Raw genomic sequence first — 22,863 nt, 5'->3', positions numbered from 1 at the left:
CCTTTCGACGGGTTGTGTTTGAGACTTTAAATCATGAAACTGTAAATTATAAATTTTAAATTGTTATTGATCCCTTTACCCCGAGTCCTAAAGTGTATATTTATTTTCTTACTCTTCTTATATTTATTGTTTGTTTACTTGCACTGCTGTAACTGGAGCCTCATCGTCTCGATACTGGACTGTATGTAGCAGAGATGACAATAAAGTTTACTTTGACTTCAGCAGCATGCAGGCGCACCGAGGGCTCTCGCGCTCACTTTTCGTGTATAGAAAAAACATCGGTGCAAATTATAAGTCTGTATCATAATATTTGGTGTTTTCGTGTTTGTTGGTTTGTTTTTATTTTGTTTTATTTTGCGGGTTGGTTATTAGATGCTGCTCCAGCCAGCCAGACAATCCCCCGCCACCCCGCCCTCTCCTCCCTGTGCCGCTAAGCAGCAGGCGCACCTCGCAAACGGAGGACGCCTCCCAGCAAATGGGTGATAGAAACCCGATCGGTGCCTATACCATCTCCAAAATGCGCTGGCATGACGTCGGGGCAGCATGAGTACGAGCAAATTTTTTTTGTTTGTTTGGTTTTTTTGGCCGATGCAGGGGCGATTCTAGGATCAGAGCTTTGGGGCTGCTGAGCACCCAGAGAGCTGCCCAGCCAGGCAAGATAAACTTTACACGTCACGATGAGACTTCTTCCCCGTCTCTGTCAGTCCCTGCATCCTTAAATGTCTCCAGTTGTACCGAGTTCCCTCTGACTGTCTCCTTGGTGCATTTAAACCCCTGTTCCTCCCTGTCCTCATCGTCTGTTGTCTTCATCTCTGCTATCAGTCATCATAATTTTACCATCTCTGTGCAAGTCTGCAAATTTCTTTATTAAATCATAAGATTCTTAAATTCATCAAGTCTCTCTGTGCCTGGGTCCTCGTCACAAAACATGACATCACCGTTTGGTACATTTTAACACAATTTAATCCCCACATCTGTGAAAGAAAAGCAAAACACTTTTTTGAGAAGTCTGTAACAAAACCATCAAATCTGATAAAGGTTATTTAAATGATGCTCATAGTGAGTAAGAAGTAAACTGAGTGCATGTTTTGGACAGAGATTCACTTTTAATGTGTATGTATAATATAATACAGACACATAAAAAACACTCCCAAAACAGAATAAATTATTACAAAATATTAATAAAAAACTATAAAAATGGAGGCAACTTTGCCTGTGGTAGAATGTATACAATGTATGAAAAAATCTTTACTGCAGATACTAATTTAACTAATTTAATAATACTAATTTTGTGTTGTAAGATTTATGAGTTTCATGCTTTCATAGTGGTACTTGGGAGAGCTTGACATTTTTCTCAGGTGGTACACACTGTAAAAAGTTTGAGAAACACTGATAAGTGTTTCTCTGCCGCATAAGTCTGTATGCGGCAGTCAAACTGGACAGTCCAAAAGTTGGCCTACCTATTACTGGCTGAGGTTTTAGTAGAGTTGTGGCTGAACCACATAAAAATATATCATTAATTTTAATCTCGCCAATCAATGATAATGTTATGTTGGAATGTTGTTAAAGAGGGTCAAAAATGTTTCAACCCAGTTTGTTTTGCAGATTCTGTATAGCAGCTTTAATATAGGGAGGAAAAAACTTCCAGACTGTATGAGTAAAATCAGGTTTTTTCTCTTCGTCAGTTTAATAGTTTCTGTTTTGCCTGTCACTGTTCCCTGTCTGTTTTCTTACCTGGTTCTTCCTGACCTTGTACTTTCTCCTCTTTCCTCTCTCCCTCTTTGGACTGACAATCATACACAAATAGATTGTATTCAATTAGATGAAAAAATTACATTAATATGAAAAAAAAATTTATTAAGATCACTAACGAAAAGTCCTCTCTCAGTGTACTTTCAACCAAAAGGCAAATAACCAAACCACATGAACATCTAATAAAAGATATAAAATATTGAAACACTGATCCAACATTATCCTTTATTGATGGATCATTTGTTCTTACACTTTTACCTGGATGTGGCTCCTGTTTTTGAAAAAACTTCCTTATATCCATTATGAACCTGGCTGTCTCTGTGTACACAAACACACACACACACACACACACACACACAACAGGAGTTATAAGGTTAATGGGCATTCAGTCAGTTAGCTAGTTAGTATCCATTTCAAACAGGACAGTGGTAACAACAGCAGGCTACGGACAATTTTAAGTTTTAGATTTTAAATAGGCTGTATACATTTCAATGGGAGCAACAGGACGGTCAAATGTCGCTGAATTTACTACAGAGTAGGACGGATTGTAGGGCAGCAAACATCATTGGAAAACACGTTTTCAACACTGCAGGTTACCTGGTGTAAGGTTTTTCAGCTAAAAAGAAACATGACTCCTATCTAACTACATAAAGAGTAACTGAAGGTTAAATGCTGCTAATATGTCCTGTTTTAATCCGGGCACTCCACCTCCGCTCCGCTGCGTCTCAGCTACCATCGCTCTGGCAGCAACGACCCTAGAGCCAGAGTGGGAGCGAGCTGGAACAAACCATTTTGGGAGGGGGGAGGGGTTATCTATACTTTTGTTGTTAAAATGTTCCGTCTCAACCAAGTACTGTATGCTTTTTATATTTTTAGTAGTGTGTCACACAAACAGCAAATATTGTAAAAAAAAAAAAGTAAGAAATCTTTGGGGGTGCTGAAGCACCCCCAAAAATGGGCTAAAATCGCCCATGGGCCGATGCCCGTGATGCCGCCCTGGGCAACCGCCCATGTCCTGTATCAAAAACCGCTACTGGTAGTGATGCGCGAATCATGAACGAATCGTTCAATACTCGAGAATCACTTTACTGACTTGTGAATCATGATTCACAAGCGCAACTGACTCACTGACTCATCCCTGTTGCTGTTAGCAAACTAATTTCATTAGTAGAAATATATCTAGCTTATAATTCAAATTGTGAAGAAAAACACAACATCCAGTATCTTAACAAAAACATTTCTGCTCTGAACTGGAAGAAAAAACCCTAAGTAGAAGCTCACATCAAGACAATAGCTCCTCGGTTCACAGTAGCATCGCTCTGCTAACATGCTAACAGCACATTTGAGCTACTCACCCCCTCCCTTCCTGCGCTGAATCGTAGGGGAAGCAAATCACTCAAAACTCACTAACCCCCTCCCTCCTGTGCTGAATCATAGAGCGAGCGAATCACTCATGACTCGCTCACCCCCTCCCTCCTGTGCTGAATCATAGGTCGTGTCCAAATTCATGGGCTGCATCCTCCTGAGGCCGCATTTGTAGACCAATTACGTCACAGCGACGCGCCGAAGGCTGTCCAAATTCATAGACTGCTCCGAATGCAGCCGACAAATGCGTCCTCCTTTCCCCCGAATTTGAGGATGGGTCAGGTGTATCCTTCTTGGTCCACCATATCCCAGAATTCATAGCGCGGCCCAGCCAAACTCTAGTTTCCGGCAATGGCGGCCGGTACTACATTTTAAAATTACTCTGATTAATTTTTCTGGGTCACAAAATAAACTTTTAACATATTTTCAGGCGAGAAAGTAGCTGTGTAAACATCAAATATCTGCTCGGTTTATCAAGATATCGCATATTTGGAAAAGTGCTTCGACGTTTTCGAAGACGCCTGCCACCCACCAGCTCGATAGCGAGCCGGGAGCTCGAGGGTCACTGAAGCCGCTGAGAACGGCACAACTCCCGGCACATCATTTTCAGATCACCGTGGACTTTCGCTACTCAGGTTAAACGTAATATATAAGTCACTTAGACAACCTAAAAAGGATATTGTTGGGCTTTTTCAGTGTTTTGTTTGTTCGTGAGTAAATCGGTTTGGCTGAGATTAAAGTTATTACATTAGATTAGATTAGATAAAATAAAACTTTATTAATCCCCTCAGTGGGTTCCTCCTTGGTTTTTATACAGCTGACTAAACGTCAAACAGAAAACCGATTAAACAGAAGTGTGAGACGGTCGAGAATTTACGCCAGTGTCCTGTTATATTTTACATAGCAAGGAGCAGACGGCTGAGTTTATTAAACTCCACCGAGACAGCGGTGACGTTAATCAGAAGGCTAGACCGTCCAATTCCACTGCCGTTTACTTCCGGCCTACCCGACCGTCTGAGGACCCGGCCCACGTATACCGCGAAGGCCGGGTCCTCAGGAGGATGCAGCCCATGAATTTGGACACGACAGAGAGCGAACGAATCACTCACTCACTCACTCACCCCCTCCCTCCTGGCTCGCAGCTACTTCTTCTTCTTCTTGGTTGGCAACCAATGTTAAGGCGCACTACCGCCCCCTGGCTCACAGCTCAGTAGACATTTAGATGAGAAAATATATATTTGACACATGTAAGGAAAATACTAATAAAATAAAAATAAACAAAAGAAATGTTCCCTTTAGAAATTCTTTTGCTCTTTTTTGCTCTATAAAATAGTTGTTTTCTTTAAGAATCACTCATCTTAGCAGTAGGATTTACATTAAAAGAGAAACAAATTAAGTTTGAGTGAAAATGTACATTTTTTGCACTCTCTGGTCAACTGACTCAGTGAATCAAATGACTCAACAAACCCGATTCACTTTGGTGAGTGACTCATTAAAACTCGATTCAGTAAAAAGAATCAAATTTACCATCACTAGCTACTGTGACTGGCAGTACTTCCTCCCACATTTCCGCTTCACGCGCGTGAAAATTGCATATTTTAAAGGGCGACCAGTTCACTTTGGACACTTCGAGGTGCGAATGTTCACGCGACCAGCTAGGGGCGTGTGGCGCTTTTTGGTCGCGTCTATCGCGTTCAGTATGTACGCACCGTTACGGATCAGTTTATTGACGGTGCGTTCACACCGAACGCGATAGAAGCGACCAGAGCTTTAGGTTTACATGTAAAGTCAATGGAGGAGCGCGATGAAGCGCGACTGCGGGTTCCGCGACAAATCAGAAGCAGATTTGTGTCGCGAAAATGCTTTTCTGCTTGATTCGCGCGAACAATTAGCGCGACTGGTGCGTTTGAAGCGCGAAGTAAAATACGCACTGCATTTTATGTGGTGCATTTTGTGCAATCGCGCTTATCGCATCTGCCGCTCAAGTTGGAAAAATCTGAACTCCAGCGTCAAGTCGCGCCACGACAACCAATCAGGTGACCGGTGTCAGTAACGCTGTGACTGACTGAATGGAGTCACAGCATCAGCAGGACATACTGATAAACACCATGGCTAATCACCCCGAGCTACATGACACCAGCTGTTTTCTATACAGAGACAGGAATAAAAAAATAAACATTATAAAGAGGTTAAACTATTTAGACAGGAAGGCTCTTAAGAGGTTTGTGGGTGGCTCTTAAAAGAGCCGTTGTGGCTGCAAAGGCCCTGCTCTCTCTGTCGAGAAGTGAGCCATGAACAGCTTCCTCACCCTGACACCCAGGCCTGATGGCTCCACTACAGCACGTCCCGTGCCGCTCACATATTATAAACTTTTACTAAACGCAGACAGATAGACAGGTGCTCTGCAGGTGGGATTGAGCGCCTGTAATTGGTGTCTAGGCGGGCGATGCTTGGACCAACACGGGACAGCAGCTCCTCAAACTGGGCGAGGGAAAGACGGTGGTACCGCTGAAAGCAGCCGTCATCCAGACGCAGCTCCTGGAGCAATTCAATTCAATTTTATTTATATAGCACCAAATCAAAACAAAAGCCGCCTCAAGGCGCTTTATATTGTACAGTAGATCGCACAATAATAAATACAGAGAAAAACCCACCAATCATATGACCCCCTATGAGCAAGCACTTTGGCGACAGTGGGAAGGAAAAACTCCCTTTTAACAGGAAGAAACCTCCGGCAGAACCAGGTTCAGGGAGGGGCGGGGCCATCTGCTGCGACCGGTTGGGGTGAAAGAAGGAAGACAGGATAAAGACATGCTGTGGAAGAGAGACAGAGATTAATAACAGATATGATTCGATGCAGAGAGGTCTGTTAACACATAGTGAGTGAGAAAGGTGACTGGAAAGGAAAAACTCAGTGCATCATGGGAATCCCCGGCAGCCTACGTCTATTGCAGCATAACTAAGGGAGGATTCAGGGTCACCTGGTCCAGCCCTAACTATATGCTTTAGCAAAAAGGAAAGTTTGAAGCCTAATCTTGAAAGTAGAGACAGTGTCTGTCTCCCGAATCCAAACTGGAAGCTGGTTCCACAGAAGAGGGGCCTGAAAACTGAAGGCTCTGCCTCCCGTTCTACTTTTAAATACTCTAGGAACAACAAGTAGGCCTGCAGTGTGAGAGCGAAGTGCTCTAATAGGGTGATATGGTACTACAAGGTCATTAAGATAAGATGGGGCCTGATTATTTAAGACCTTGTATGTGAGGAGCAGGATTTTGAATTCAATTCTGGATTTAACAGGAAGCCAATGAAGGGAAGCCAAAACAGGAGAAATCTGCTCTCTCTTTCTAGTCCCTGTCAGGACTCTTGCTGCAGCATTTTGGATCAGCTGAAGGCTTTTCAGGGAGTTTTTAGGACATCCTGATAATAATGAATTACAGTAGTCCAGCCTGGAAGTAATAAATGCATGAACTAGTTTTTCAGCATCACTCTGAGACAGGATATTTCTAATTTTAGAGATGTTGCACAAATGGAAGAAAGCAGTCTTACATATTTGTTTAATATGTGCGTTGAAGGACATGTCCTGGTCAAAAATGACTCCAAGGTTTCTCACAGCATTACTGGAGGCCAAGGTAATGCCATCCAGAGTAAGAATCTGGTTAGATACCATATTTCTAAGATTTTCAGGGCCGAGTACAATAACCTCAGTTTGATCTGAATTAAGAAGCAGAAAGTTAGCGGCCATCCAGGTCTTTATGTCTTTAAGACATTCCTGCAGTTTAACTAATTGGTGTGTGTTACCTGGCTTCATGGACAGATAGAGCTGCGTGTCATCTGCATAGCAGTGAAAATTTATGCTATGTCTTCTAATGATGCTGCCTAAGGGAAGCATGTATAATGTAAACAGAATTGGTCCTTAGCACTGAGCCCTGTGGAACTCCATAATTGACCTCAGTGGGTGAAGAGGACTCTCCATTTACATGTACAAATTGGAGTCTGTTAGATAGATATGATACAAACCACTGCAGTGCAGTACCTGTAATACCTACAGCATGTTCTAATCGCTCTAATAGGATATTATGGTCAACAGTATCGAACGCTGCACTGAGGTCTAGCAGGACAAGCACAGAGATGAGTCCACTGTCAGAGGCCATAAGAAGATCATTTGTAACCGTCACTAAAGCTGTTTCTGTGCTGTGCTGAGCTCTGAAACCTGACTGAAACTCTTCAAATAAGCCATTCCTCTGCAGATGATCTGTTAGCTGTTTGACAACTACTCTTTCAAGGATTTTTGATATGAAAGGAAGGTTGGAGATTGGCCTATAATTAGCTAAGACAGCTGGGTCTAGAGATGCTTTTTAAGTAAAGGTTTAACTACAGCCAGCTTGAAGGCCTGTGGTACATAGCCGATTATTAGAGATAGGTTGATCATATTTAAGATTGAAGCATTAATTAATGGCAGGACTTCTTTGAGCAGTTTTGTAGGAATGGGGTCTAAAAGACACGTTGATGGTTTGGAGGAATTAATTATTGAAGTTAACTCAGAAAGATCAATTGGAGAAAAAGAGTCTAACTTAACATTGATGGTACTAAAAGTAGCTGTAGATAATGTTACATCTGTGGGATGATTATTGGTAATTTTTTCTCTAATGATAAAAATTTTATTTGTGAAGAAGTTCATGAAGTCATTACTAGTTAATGTTGAAGGGATTGTTGGCTCAGTAGAGCTCTGACTTTTTGTCAACCTGGCTACAGTGCTGAAGAGAAAAGTGGTGAAACTCACCAAACCGCTCACGCTTGTGGAGGACCTGATGGACCCAGGTACGGTGAGGACGTCCTTTATGCCGCTGCTCTGCTCCCTCTTCAAACGCTAGATCGACAGCTGCCATCTTGCAAACATACCGTCTGGCACTACTTCCTCACACATTTCCGCTTCACGTGCGTGAAAATTTCATATAAAGCGTGACCAGTTCGCTTTGGACGCGCTTCGAGGTGCGAATGTGCAAGCGAGCAGCTAGGGGCGTGTGGCGCTTTTTGGTCGCTTCTATCGCGTTCGGTGTGAACGCACCGTAAGGCCAGTAGTGTTGTGACCACCCCTCGTGACCATCTTAATTCTTCAACACAGCCTGAACTCTCTTAGGCAAGCTTTCTTGTAATATATTGTTAAGTAGTCCCCAGTAATAGTTGTCCAGGTATCTTGAAGGATATTCAAAGCTCTTCTTTGAACGTTGGCTCTCTTTTGTTCTGTTCTGTTCTGTGTCAAGATGATCCCCCCTGCTTGATTTACAGCTCAGTGTTAAGCATTAAAGACCAAGAAAATACCTGAATAGTTAAAAATAATCAGATGCAATGACTGAACTGAAACTCAGTGAAAAAGTAGCCAAAGTCCAAAGAAAACTTTGGAAAAGCTTCAGTATCCTTCAAAATTAAACTTTTTAACATGTTAGCTTGATGGATGGTTCACTCACACTCATACTATGATAGTATCAAAGAAAGGGCACCACATGATGTAACTCAGCAGCGTCATTTCTTCAGAAACACTTGATGATATGGTTTGCAATTTATGTAGAAATTTCCTCATACTTATCTAAATTCGCTTTTTGTGTTCTTCTGAAATTATCAACAAATACCACCCTTTTGTAATAATTATATGTGAAACATCAAAACAGGACAGTGCTGGTCACAGCTACCAAACAGGTGGTTAACAAAATACATCACACAGACAACAGGGAACAAGGCGTCTGGAAATCAAACTGCTGAGACCACGGAAAGATGGTGAGATCGGGTCCTGGGTCAGCCCAGAGCTTCATGGTGGTTCAAATCCCACTCCATACCAGTCACTCAAGACTCCTTACACACCTAGGATGTCTGGAGTCTACAATGAGTCCACTGTGAAGGTGCAATAAAACTTGGGGCCCACTTGTGATAACATTCTACATGCATGCATTCAACTGGTGACAGGAGTGATCTTGCTAAAGTGAGGAAGTGATATTACTATTACTAATGTGAGATGATTAAAATGTATGATTCATGCATCAGAAAAGAAATCATTAACCATTATCACCGATGCCCTTTTGTGTAAAGCATCATTTTTGACCAGGACATGTCCTTCAATGCACATATTAAACAAATATGTAAGACTGCTTTCTTCCATTTGCGCAACATCTCTAAAATTAGAAATATCCTGTCTCAGAGTGATGCTGAAAAACTAGTTCATGCATTTATTACTTCCAGGCTGGACTACTGTAATTCTTTATATCAGGATGTCCTAAAAACTCCCTGAAAAGCCTTCAGTTAATCCAAAATGCTGCAGCAAGAGTCCTGACAGGGACTAGAAAGAGAGAGCAGATTTCTCCTATATTGACTTCCCTTCATTGTCTCAGAAATGAAGGAATTGAATTCAAAATCCTGCTCCTCACATACAAGGTCTTAAATAATCAGGCCCCATCTTATCTTAATGACCTTGTAGTACCATATCACCCTATTAGAGCACTTCGCTCTCGCACTGCAGGCCTACTTGTTGTTCCTAGAGTATTTAAAAGTAGAATGGGAGGCAGAGCCTTCAGTTTTCAGGCCCCTCTTCTGTGGAACCAGCTTCCAGTTTGGATTCAGGAGACAGACACTATCTCTACTTTCAAGATTAGGCTTCAAACTTTCCTTTTTGCTAAAGCATATAGTTAGAGCTGGACCAGGTGACCCTGAATCCTCCCTTAGTTATGCTGCAATAGACGTAGGCTGCCGGGGAATTCCCATGATGCACTGGGTGTTTCTTCTTCACTCACTATGTGTTAATAGACCTCTCTGCACTGAATCATATCTGTTATTAATCTCTGTCTCTCTTCCACAGCATGTCTTTATCCTGTCTTCCTTCTCTCACCCCAACCAATCACAGCAGATGGCCCCGCCCCTCCCTGAACCTGGTTCTGCCGGAGGTTTCTTCCTGTTAAAAGGGAGTTTTTCCTTCCCACTGTCGCCAAAGTGCTTGCTCATAGGGGGTCATATGATTGGTGGGTTTTTCTCTGTATCTATTATTGTAGGGTCGACCTTACAATATAAAGCAGCTTGAGGCGGCTGTTGTTGTGATTTGGCACTGTATAAATAAAAATGAATTGAATTGAATTAAAGCCTCTGAATCATCCCTCCAGCATACTTTAGGAGAAGTGGTGTTATAATGGTGTTATTGTCATTATTATTATAGTTGCTCATTGGACATAGTTATTGCTATGATTATTGTCATCATTATGATTATTGGTGATGGTGGTGATAATACTTGGTTAATCTTACTTTAACTATTATTTTGATTATTGTTATAATTCTCTCCTAAATTGCAATAATCCCAGGGAAAACGCTTTGCAGCACACAGAGCAGTGCTAGCTGCAGCCAGCCATGTCTTCAGACTTATGTTCACCAACAGAATGAAGGAGTCGGTGTCTCCCGAGGTGGAGCTCAGGAGTGTTGAGCCTGAGATCCTAGACCTGACGCAGACTGATGTTACAGACTGTGAGCACGCTCACACAATCACGCTTGTATTGTTTTTCTTACTAACTCTGTGGTGTGTGTACGTTTCCTAATCTATCCTGCTGTGTTCTGTATGTTGTACATTTCTTAATAATAATTAAAAATAAATAAATAGATAAATAAAAGAAAAGATGTTGAGAAATCAAATCCCCCAACTTGAGAGCATTATCTTAACAATAGTTCTGGTGTGTCCTCCATCTGAACTGTCAGCCCTCCTCCACATCATCTCCTGTTAGCAGTCCGAGTGTAACTGAGTAACATCCTGTCTACTTCATTCAGCCCTAACAACCCAGGTTTAGGAAGCTGTTAGCTACACATATGGGGTTTATTTTTATAATTATTATTATTTTAAAGCTAGACTATGAGAATGTTTTGTTAAAATTATGTTTTAGTAATCAGACCCGTCTCTGTTATCTGTTTTAATATTCATGAAATAAAAACACATTTTTACCGGAAATCCCAAAAGTGGAAACAATATCACATCATTCTGTGATCATACAAGACCTGATACACTACAATACTAAAGAAGATTAAAAAACACACAACTAAATAACCATTTTGAAAAAATGACTGATGCAGCATGTTTCTTTCAAACACAATACTTAAATCATCTTAAAATAAAAATCTAAAGATCTCTAGATAGATAGATAGATAGATAGATTGATAGATTGATAGATTGATTGATTGATAGTTGCAACCAAGTAATTTGTTTTTCTTCATGTCTCACATCTGTGTTATAAAACACTGACCTGTCTGTCATAATACTACAGTTAATGGGATCGGTAGTCTCTTAAATTAATGTCTGAATCTGTAATACTTATAATCTGTAAGTATATAATTCTTTTATTAAATGAATGAGTACCCAGCATTACATAGTGTAGTGAAGTAGATTCTGGGGTAGGATTTTACATGATGTCCACAAATGCACCACTGACATCCACAGCTTCCCAGCTGACAATTAGCAGGCTTATAAGAAACAGCTGCGCTTCACTACCAGAAGGAGGCATTTGGCAGTCTTGTCCATCCAAGGTGGCTGAGAGCATTAGGCAGCTAAGCGCTGCAGATCTCTCCAGGAAAGCTCCTCAGTTTAGTATTGCCCTTTAGAGAGTGGTAAGTGGGACTTTTGCATTATCATAATGTGGCATGTAGTAGGGTGGACTTTGACAACTGTTTCCCTCTTGTGTTGCAGGTTTGCACTATACTGCTGCTGTCTTGTCATATGCTGTTTTGTTTGTTATGCAATGCTTTTATAACGAACAGTAATTTGGGGTGTATTTGTTTTATGTAGATCTTTTACTAATTTGTTTAACGTTTTATCTCTTCTTTTATTGCTTTAGTGGAGGTGCAGCTGCTTGTTGAGGGGGTAGGCACGTGAGGTGGAATCCCCTCCCCGATGCATGCGAGTGTACACACCGGGCATAGGTAGATTGCACCATTTAGTGTGAGTGAGGTCTGCAGTGAAATCACACGGGTGAGTAATTGGTGGCACCCTTGGGCACTCCTCCCTGTAGGTTGCCTCCTCAAGTGGCCGGTCTCCACCATTTTGTTTAGTTATTCTTTTAACATGTTGTGATTGTTTTTAGAGTAGCATCGTGGTAGGGAGTCTGGTCGTTTTGTTAATAAAGTGTTTTAATTATCTATTTTGCCGTCTCAACCCTGCTACCTTAGGTGCCTTTTTGATTTTATAATTGTTTTTTTTAGTAGTAGTACTTAAACTTTGATTTGTAAAATTCATCTGTCTCACCTCTGCCGTTAATAACGAGCCTGTGGGCTTTGGTAGCCAGTGTAATACTTTGGCTAGAGAAATCTTTCCTGGGGTGTAACTCCCTCCCCCAGGTGGCGTTGTCAACATCTTAGTTACCGTCCCCGCTTATTCCTCAATCGCGCCACCACAATAGGATAGGCTACAGAAAAAACAACTCCCCAGACACTAAGCGAGGGGGCGGGGGGAGCCGTTGCCTAGGAGTGCGCTGTTGAAGTGCAGACAGAGGAGAACTGAAGTTTGACCAGGTACCAAAGCAAATCATTCGTACTGTACAAATAATATAAATATGATGGTGTATCACGAAAGATTGATGTCAAACTGATCACTTGACCCATATTACGTTACTTGTTCTTCAAGTGACTCAACAAATGGCGAAATGAAAAGCCGAACAACAACAATGCTGTTTGGGTTTGTTTGTTTTTTTGTTGTTGTTGTTGTGTTGTTTTGTTTTGTTTTTAGTCTTAACTTACGTGTGTGTTTTCATATTTTCAGTCGTTTCCCTCCACGGCTACATAAATCGGTTTGAGTAATGTACTGATATACAACACTGGACATAAGGGGCTTCTTTCAAAGAAAAAAATTCTAGTAGATGTTATTTTATATATTATGCTTTGTATGTTGTTCAGTATATTTCTATGCAAAACAAGAGGAATCTCAATACACAGCAGTATATTCACAGTTGAAACCAGATATTTACATACACTTTATGGAAAAAACAAGAACATTTGTTTTACTGTACAACATCAATTTAGAGTAAACTTGTTTTGTTTTGGATAAATAAATATTGAAATATCTTTTGTATTAGTTAAATGTCAGAATAAAGAGAGACAGTGGTCGTTTTTTTTTTTGTTTGTTTTTTTTTTATCACTTTCATCAAATTTAGGAGTACATATACACTAAGTTTATTGTTCATTAATAAGAAAACTCCAGACGATTCCATTCTGAGCTGAAGAAGCTTCTGATAGGTTAGTAGAGTCCATGTGAGTAAATTGGTGGCACACCTGTGGATGCATACAAGACACCCCCGACACACAGAGCCTGTTTGTTTGACATGGGAAAATCAAGAGATGTCAACCAAAACACCAGGAAAAGAATCGTGGAGCTCCATAAGTGTGGCTCAATTTTGAATACAATTTGGTGCCATTTACAATTAAGAAATACAGAGTTTTTCTCTTTACTCTTAGTCTGATTTGACGTTACAATTTTTAAAAAAAGTGTTTGTTTATCTGAAGAGTAAATATCTGGTTTCCACTGTATATTTAATGATGTTGGTGTTTGGTTTGATTGTCAGCACAAAGAGGGAGAGGAGAATGAGGACAGAACAGAGATGGAACAAGAGCAGGTGAGACACATGTTAGTCAAATGGTTGTTCACTAAAAGTATCGCCGTATCATAGGTACTCATGTATCTCGTACCTAGTGTTCCTTTTTAGGTTTGTTAGTTTTCAAATTCTATATTAACTTATGCAGGCTTGTTTGCACAACAAGGCTAAATAATTATATAAACTTTTCTGAATCTAAATAGTGTAATTTGGTAGAATTAAAAATAAGTGTAGTGCAGGTCTATGATTTTAGTGCTACTATCATCTAGTTTTGATTCTGGTTCTGTCTTGGTTAAGTCCTAAGTAGTCCTGATTTTGAACTGTTGTAGTCCTGTTTTAATTCCGGATCAGTTCTGGGTCTGGTTGAATTGGGATTTAGTCATCGTGTCTTGATACAGCCCTGATTTTGAAACTCAAAACGCAGCCTATTAATCTTTCAGTCATTTCTAAACACACACCCCCCCCCATCCCCACATGGATACTACCCTTTAGGGCTAAGCCCTGGGTGTTTCGAATGTCTGCCTCCGCCTCTGGCAGGGAAGAGAGAGCGCTGTGAGCATCGTCTGAGATCTGATGAGGATGGTCAGACGGCTGTGTTCTTAAAATTTAGCTTGACAGTTTGACAGCTGAAGTAGTTTAAAAACAAACGTTATATTATTTAGTTTTGTTAACTGTAAAAACCTTGAAATGGGAGAGAATGCGATTGGGGGGGAAATAAAACTGAAACCGTTTAGGTAATAGAGGGTGACTCTGTAACCTGTCTCATATGGAGTCATTCCGTGAGATGAAACTGAGTATTAACCAGAATCACCAGCAGAGGGAAGGCGAGCAAATCGGAACCAATGTTCCGCTAAACAGAAAAACGTTTCCGTGTTCAGTCTTTACAGAATAAAAACTACATGTAGAGCTGTATTAACCAGATTTCGTTGTTTGTTTATCATGAGTCAGGATGGCCGAGCGGTCTAAGGCGCTGCGTTCAGGTCGCAGTCTCCCCTGGAGGCGTGGGTTCGAATCCCACTTCTGACATGACTTTTTTTGTTTTTGTTCTTTCTAAAAATGTTTTGTTTAAAACTGTTTCCACGCGCTCAAAATCGATGTTCACTACACCTCAACACACTATAATACGTAATACTCAAATAGATGGCATGTCTTCCAGAGAGGATAAGGATTTCATTAATTAATAAAATTTAATTAACATAAATTTATGGAGATTTTGTTTCTCGTTATATCATCAGTGAGAAAATTATTTCTGGCTTTAATGTTTTCTTTACTTCTTGTTTTGGTCTATTTATGCAGTAATTCTTTAAAAGTTGCAAAGAATTAAAATGATTTCTTTTTAATATCTCCATATTTTCAGTGTATTTCAAACTTTTAATCTTTCAAGCTACAGTCTTTATGCACAGCAAATAATAAAGAAAGCGACAGAAGAAAAAGCAAACAAAGTATGCTGCAATTTTCACAAATCCTCCTTAACTGACAGTTTGGATTAGTGAATTTTTGAGTTAAACATTAAAAACATTCATAGCATCCATCCATATGTGTTATTGATTAAACTCAGGAATGCAGCATTGCGTCATCCCTTCTTATCAGTCCACAGGCGAAGAACAAATATGGGCGAGCACCACGCCTAGAGGGCACCACCGGCTTGGCTTGTGGTGTGTGTGGTGTTTTTGTTTTTTGGTTTTTTTTTTGTTTGTTTTTTCTCCCTCCTCCCAGAGTTCAAACACATTAATGACTGAAGCACCGCAGGTGAGGAGCCTGCAGGAGCATATGGGAGGTGCCAGGGGAGCAAAAGAGAGCGCCCAAAGCAGATGGGGAGAAGATGACGACACACTCAATATGTGTGTGGGTGTGTGAGAGGGAAAGAGAGAAGGCAATGTGTAGAGAGACTCACACCGCCTCCACCATTATACACCTGTCAGAGCAGGTGGAGACACTGACAGCTGATACCTGAACCTGGAGGTCTAGCTGGAGGGATCCTCTTTAACTCAGTGGAGTGTTTTTTGTTTCTTTTTAATTTATTTTTTCTTCTTTGAAGCCGTCAGGGTTTTGAATGAATCTGTTTTGTCATATTTTTTTTACTTTTCTGAACTATTTGAAGATCGAGATTTGCCGGTGCCTCCAGCTGATGTAGGGATTCGATTTTTCATCAAAACCTTTTGAGAACTCTTAAGGACTCTATTATTGTTGCACCTGCGTCTGTGAGAGCTCAGTCATGGCAGACTTCCCATCCAAAGTTACCACAGAGACCAGCGTCCCTAACTCCCAGAACTCCCACGGTGGGAACAGCATCCGAGGGCTGGCTGGAAGTGTATCCTCCAGGGTGGACTTTTCATTTATTCGAAGCATCCCAGCTATGCTGATGATTGCTGAAATTGTATGTACCCAACTAAATGATTACTTTTCTTTCCTGCACTCTGCTCTGTTTAGTGGGACAGATGCCTACTCTGCTTATTTTACGGAAACATAAAAATATTTAGTGTTTAAACACAATTTACACACTAAAGATACAAAAGTAAGTTCCTAAAACAGCCTGTAACTGTAGCTTTTAGTAAACGCTCCTCAAACAACAGCTAATTTAATATTTTGAGGGGCTTGTTTTCAATTCAGCTTTATTTATACAGCGCCAAAACACAACAACAGTCGCCTCAAGGCGCTTTATATTGTAAGGTAGACCCTACAATAATACATTCAGAGAAAAACCCACCAATCATATGACCCCCTATGAGCAAGCACTTTGGCGACAGTGGGAAGGAAAAACTCCCTTTTAACAGGAAGAAACCTCCAGCAAAACCAGGCTCAGGGAGGGGCGGGGCCATCTGCTGCGACCGGTTGGGGAGGAAGGATTTTATATAAATGATGGTGTGATTTATTTATGAAGGGCTAATTAAAAAATGCTTTGGGGTTGTTCAGCATGAAAAAGCTGATCAAGGTGACTCAACCTCTGGAGATAGACACGCCCCTTACTGCTGAAAAGACTAAGTGAATTTAAATGAGTGAAAACCTTTTACAAAACTGCCCTCGAGGCTTTAATCTCTAAAAGCACTGAAGGATTTTTTTACTTTGAATGTTTGGAGTTTTTTTGAAGAGTGTTGCATTGTGAACATGTTGTACATTACCTCTGGTGGGAGGTGCTGGAAAGGGACTTTGAACCTGATGCTTATTTTCACCTCCCCTTTTATTGTTGTCAAACTCTTTGCTTAACACAAATTATAGTTTTAAAATAATCATTAATTATCTTATACTGAAGCTCGGTGAAGCTCCCGTGTGCCTGAGCCGACTATTTTAAGGATATACGCCTTTAATGACACAATACAAGAGTAGAAAAACAAACGGGTCACAGTCTGAAGTCTGTTGTGCAGTTTATGTTCAGCACAGAGCAGCAACCAAACTAACTAGTAGTCGAACATCTGTGAGGGAGACCAAAGCAGAATTTTAGACCTCAAACACAACTCCATACAAGCTTGAGCCAACTCTCCCCTTACAGTATCTGCTTTATAGTTTGATAGTGTGACAGTACTGTTGGTTTATGACAGAAATACATTTGCTGAGTTGCCAAAAAAAGCCATAAAAGCTTAAGAAACAAACACAAGAAGCCCTGAGCTACAGTTGTTTACGCCACATCGCCTGATGTACTGTGAGGCAATGTGCATGTCTTATCAACCTTTGGACAGCCTGACCCATTTAAACACTGAAGACCATAAATTCCACTACAGCAAGAAGTGTAATGATCCTTATGGTGGGCTGAACGCAGCTAAATGCAGCTGCAAAAGACTGAACTCCTGTTCACATATTTCACACCTGGGAAGAAATATTGTTAAGCTGGATTAACACCCGTACCTGTCACTGGCGATTTAAACGTTAAAAAGACTAAATGAAGTGATTTGTCTGAGTTAATGATTAAAGCAAAGCTTTATTACTCTTGTGTGCTGAGTTTTACCCGACCTACTACTACAACACCATGAAATATCAGCAAAAACTGCACCTAATAAAGCACGGACAGGTGACACGTTTCACAGTCTGCTCGTATACAGACTGAACATTAACAGCGACACTGCCGTACGCTGTTATTCCTGCAGTTTTAGTGCAATACTGGGGTGATCAGTGGAGTGTGACAGGAGGGGACAAAGACCTCCCTCACCTCTCAGACATTTAGTCAGCCACGTTTCCTTTGCCTAAAGCAAGTACATATCTGAGGGGGAGCAGATTGGACCGAGGCTCAGAGCTGCTTTCATATCACTGCTCACCTTCCCTGGTACTTCACACAATTAAGTTTATCTGGAGAAAAAACCATTTACATAGGCAGACATCATCATTGATTTCATTTTCCAGGCTCTGTGCCACTTTCTGATAGTGAAACTTTCCTACTGCACACCGCACAGTACAGCAGCATGCAGTCATTTTTATCGTTTATAGATAGCCAGGAAGGTTTATGGAGCATAAACTGAAACTTGTTGACACACATTCAAATTCTGTGTCATCTGATTAAGGGCGCAGACACACACGTCTTTATCTATGACTGCTGGTGTGCTGACAGAATAAGTTCATCACAGGTTTAACTCACATGACTAATATATAAGATATGGATATTATATTATAATATAAAGTTATCCTGGATTACCTGCGCTGTATTCCTTCACTGCTGCAAATTTTTGCTGTACCTTGTGTACTCTGTGTATCAGTCCACATCCTGTCTTCCTTCTCTCACCCCAACCGGTCGCAGCAGATGGCCCCGCCCCTCCCTGAGCCTGGTTCTCCCAGAGGTTTCTTCCTGTTAAAAGGGAGTTTTTCCTTCCCACTATCGCCAAAGTGCTTGCTCATAGGGGGTCATATGATTGGTGGGTTTTTCTCTGTATGTATTATTGTAGGATCTACCTTATAATATAAAGCACCTTGAGGCGACTGTTGCTGTGATTTGGCGCTGTATAAATAAAATTGAATTGAATTGAATTGAAATAAAGGAATTAAACTTTCTATCAACTGAATCACACCCTTTCTTCCCAGACGCTGTTTCCACAATGAAAAAACAAAAGTAGTAAATGTGAAAGTGACTTTCTCACGTCATCAGGTTTGATATCAATAATGTTTAGTATCACCTTGTTAATTTTCCATCTCCACATCAACAACATCAACATAAAAAAAAACAAATTAGTCTCAGCGATATTTTTGCACACATTTTTAAAAACAAACATAGTTTTTTTTTTCATGTCTCCATAATTGCATCTTTTCATCTGTCCTTACTCTTTGATTAGCAGAACACGATTAGTCTCCTGTTTCAGGCCTCCGGTTCCTGATGCAGTATTAATATACAACATGCCCCGCACACTCCATTATAAAATGTATTTGCATAATGCATAAACTCCTGGTGCTGTGGTAGAGCGCACAGTTTAACTTGAGCGATGTTTGAACTTTGGCCATTAAATGATATATTTAGAACACTTTATGGTGCAGATTTGTCCTCTAATAGGAACGACTTCATTCAGCTCGACACTGTTTTGCTTTTTTTTAAATTGGTGAATGACCTCTGTTTCATTCAGGGTCCTCACTGGTTTTGGTAAACTCTGACAGTTTACACAGCAGTGTGACAGCAAACTCCCTGGTCCAACATGTCCATTATAGTTGGACTTTCCTGTTTTACTTAGGAAGTTCGAATGATTTCCTCTTCCTTCACTTCAGAAGAGAAAACCTCGTTATGATGCAGCTGCTTTGTAAAGGTCAACTTTGGAGAGCGTGCTGTGTATGCATGTGTGTAAAAAGTGAAACCTGACCTGTGCATACATAATGGACTTTCATGTCCTTTCTCATGAGACTGAAGCAGGAAGACATGCATGCAGGGAAAGAGGGACGCCTCGTGTGTTTTGTACAGTACCTGCAAGATGCACTCGTGTTGAAGAGCTTTGCTCTAAATTTCAGACCTCAAAAAAAAGAAAGAGTCAGTCAGACTTTTATGATCTACTGATGTTTTGTTTGATGTGAGAACAGTCTGTCCACCTCAGTGTCACAGACAGTCTGTGGTGCTTATCTGGACATCAGTGACCTCGTCAAGTGCAGTAAACTCAGGTTATGAGATTATCCTAAAATCTGAGACGCGATGGCGAATATCTGCTGAGCATCGCAAAGCATTCAACAGCTGGTGTTTTCCTCAGAAGTTGATGGTTGAAGAAAGATTACAACAGCCACGTTTACTGTAAATGTTGGTATATATTAATCCTAAGATTTTACTCAAAAATGAAACAATAAACAATGGATACAGTTGCTGGAGGTGATTACGTTGCATGCTTTGACTAACACAATAACTACTGCTTACCTGTGACTCAGCAGATTTAGAGCAGGTTATCTACCAATCAGAAGGTCGGTAGTTGCCCTGTGTGAATGTTAGCCAAGGTATAGAAATGTCTGTTTAACTGGATGGATTCATCGTAAAAAGCACTTTGAATGCTCAGAGTAGAACAGCACTCCATGAACACACATCTATTCACCATTTGTTTGTTTTTTAACGTAATAACTGTTTACATAACTTTATTTTTAGGGCCTTCATTTCATCACCCTAACTGATTCACCTGTTGTTTCCTCCCTCTCACCCATTTAGGTTTTTGGGCTGCTCCACTGGGCGCTGATAGCAGGCACCTCTATAGTGGGAGGAGCATATGGCTGGGTATTGTTTGTCGCCATCACTCTGTGGATCCTCACCACCGTCCTCTTCTTCATCATCCTGTTTGGTGTCACACAAAAATTGCCCGCCGTCCCATGGCCCCTGACGGTATGTAAGAGACGGAGGACAGAGAAGAATAAAGTCAAAGAACGTACTCGGTCACACAGAGATGTTCTTGGTAACATTTTATAAACCACCTGTGACTACAGGCGACATTTCAGCATTTACCTACTTAAGGTTGTTTAACTAGAAAAACCAGGTAACAAACAAATAATTGTACTGCAGTACTTACAGTATAATGTGTGTCTCCAGCCCTGTAAACTATCCAGAAGTCCGATAAGGTCACATCACACCACAACGCACCCTGCACCCCTTAAAGTACAGCATACTTATGATGTAAAATAGGGAAATTGTTTGATATTATTATTAGTAAATTATGCAGTACTTAAAATTACTTTCACACTATTTGAATTAATTACAGTATAATTATTCCTTTGTTTCTTGTAAAACCCTGACTCGTTACATCCTCATCGTAAATATAATGACATCATAATTTCAAATAAAATATGTTGAAGTTCAGTTTAATTACAGGGGAATTACACCCTTAGTCGTGGGTTGTATTAGAAACAGTTACCAGTTCCTTGATTTTGCAGTTTGGACGTTTGGTCATCAGTTTTGAGAGGCATGAACGACAGTGATACTAACCTGTACTCTCAAAGAGAGAGTTGATGATATGGTGACAATGACAAGGCAGCAGAAACAGCTCAAAGATAGATAAAGACGAGGATGCAAGGCCACAGAGGAGTGGGCACAGTGTGGCAGGAGGACGGTGAGTTATTGTGCACTGATGTAATGTGTGTTTTCTCCATTTGTTTCAGGTGATGGTGTATTTTAGTGCAGCCACAGTCCTCTATCTCACTGCTTTCATCACCAACGCAGCTTATGTGGCTCCCTACCACCGGCTCTATATCTATGGACATTTGGCAGCTGCTGCAGTAAGATGCCTGACACCACTCACACTATCTCACAAACTAGCCCAATGTCCAGGAAACACAGAACAGCCTTTTATAACGCACTCACAACATATTTGATTAGGTGTGCCGCTCTGTCTGTAATTCTTCATGGATTCAACACGATGCTGGAAATTTTTCATCCACGCTGACACAGCATCACACAGTTTCTACAGATTCGTCGGCTACACATCCGTGATAAAAGTTTTCCACATCACCAAATCGGAAAGGTTCTCTATTTGATGGAGATGTTGTGACTGTGGAGGCTATTCGAGTACGGTGAACTCACTCTTGTGTTCAAGAGGACAGTTTGAGGAACAGATCAGTAGTTTGTGAAATAATTAGACCAGCCTGTCTGACACCAGCAATCAAAGCCTGTCTTGGTTAAATGCTCTGAGTTCTTGTCATGTGATCGACTGTTTAGATATTTGCAATAATGAGCAGCTGAATAGGTGTGCCTTATAAAATGGCAGGTGACGTATGACTTCAGTGGCAGAAACATCACATCTCCTCCTATCAGTGTGTTTTACGGTTCCTTCTGCAGGTCAAAGTCTGTTCTGGTTTACAGCTTTAGCAGAAGCATTGATCACATGATTTCACACAACACACACACACACACTCACACACACTCTTATCAGAAACTCTTTACTGCCTCTGAGCCACTCCTGTCTACATTATAGAGATAAAGTCCCATTAGTACATTGTTAGATCAAGCAGCTGGGCTTGGTATAGATGCTGATTCATAAATATGAACATCACTTTGTGATTTATGATGGCTGATAAGAATTTCAGACTTTTGCTCTGCTTCCTGGAGTCCCTTCAGCAGTGTAACCATGTCTCTTCTCCCTCTCTTTTCATTTTTTGGTCTTTCGCTGCAGTTCTTTGGTGCTGCGGTGACCTTGGTGTACGGGGCCAGTGCTTTCTTCTCCTACTTTGACTGGAAGGGGGACGGAGGAAACGCTGCCACCAACACAGTGCCGACTTAAGGCTGTGCAGCCAGCGGTGCTACTCCCAGGAACAAAGCTCACAAAACTCAAATCCTGACTGAGGCAAACCCCGACATTAACCACGAGATGAAATCTGTTCCAGGTGGTTGTTTAATGTTTTAGCCATCCCAGTAATACAGTAAATATACTGTACTACTACTTATAATAATAATAATAAATGTAATAATCCTAGATTGCATTAAAAAATATAAAGTTATAAATTTCAGTAATCTGAAAACGTGAGTAGCATTAAAAGTAAAATAAGCACAGGCTGCATGTGCCAACTACAGTGGAGGGTTATTGGGTTAGTCTGAGATCACCATTGGAAAAACCTGTTAGCTAAAGGAGGACTGCAGATTTCAACCTCCAGCTTTGGACGTTAGGCACTTCTCTTAAGTACTGTCTGCTGCATTATGCATCTATCAACGAGAACATGAGGATGAAACCACTGAAAGTTAGCTTCAGTTTGTGTTTACTGGGCCTAACAGAGCCTTTAAACA

At 40.9% G+C, this 22,863-nt stretch overlaps 1 protein-coding gene and 1 non-coding gene across 2 annotated transcripts; both read left to right on the top strand.

The window, feature by feature from the left end:
- The first annotated feature begins 14,658 nt into the window (after positions 1–14,658).
- trnal-cag (transfer RNA leucine (anticodon CAG)) lies at positions 14,659–14,741 on the top strand. Its single transcript has one exon. It is a non-coding gene; the product is annotated as a tRNA-Leu (tRNA).
- A 697-nt stretch (positions 14,742–15,438) lies between these two features.
- Positions 15,439–22,848, top strand: pllp (plasmolipin). The gene is made up of 4 exons (XM_003447088.5): positions 15,439–16,092; positions 20,305–20,475; positions 21,246–21,362; positions 22,256–22,848. Exons 1-4 carry the CDS (start codon positions 15,931–15,933, stop codon positions 22,361–22,363), a joined length of 558 nt encoding a protein of 185 aa, XP_003447136.1. The 5' UTR covers positions 15,439–15,930; the 3' UTR covers positions 22,364–22,848.
- Positions 22,849–22,863: the final 15 nt, after the last annotated feature.

The sequence above is a fragment of the Oreochromis niloticus genome, linkage group LG7, assembly GCF_001858045.2.
Source record: "Oreochromis niloticus isolate F11D_XX linkage group LG7, O_niloticus_UMD_NMBU, whole genome shotgun sequence".
Classification (NCBI taxonomy): Eukaryota; Metazoa; Chordata; class Actinopteri; order Cichliformes; family Cichlidae; genus Oreochromis; species Oreochromis niloticus.
This window is presented reverse-complemented; position numbering and strand designations above follow the sequence as displayed.

Excerpts from the sequence above, each read along its gene's own strand:
- pllp (XM_003447088.5), top strand. The coding sequence starts at position 15,931 with ATGGCAGACTTCCCATCCAAAGTTACCACAGAGACCAGCGTCCCTAAC. Across the intron at positions 16,093-20,304 it reads TGCTGATGATTGCTGAAATT|GTTTTTGGGCTGCTCCACTG; the intron begins GTATGTACCCAA and ends TCACCCATTTAG. Across the intron at positions 21,363-22,255 it reads GACATTTGGCAGCTGCTGCA|TTCTTTGGTGCTGCGGTGAC; the intron begins GTAAGATGCCTG and ends CTTTCGCTGCAG.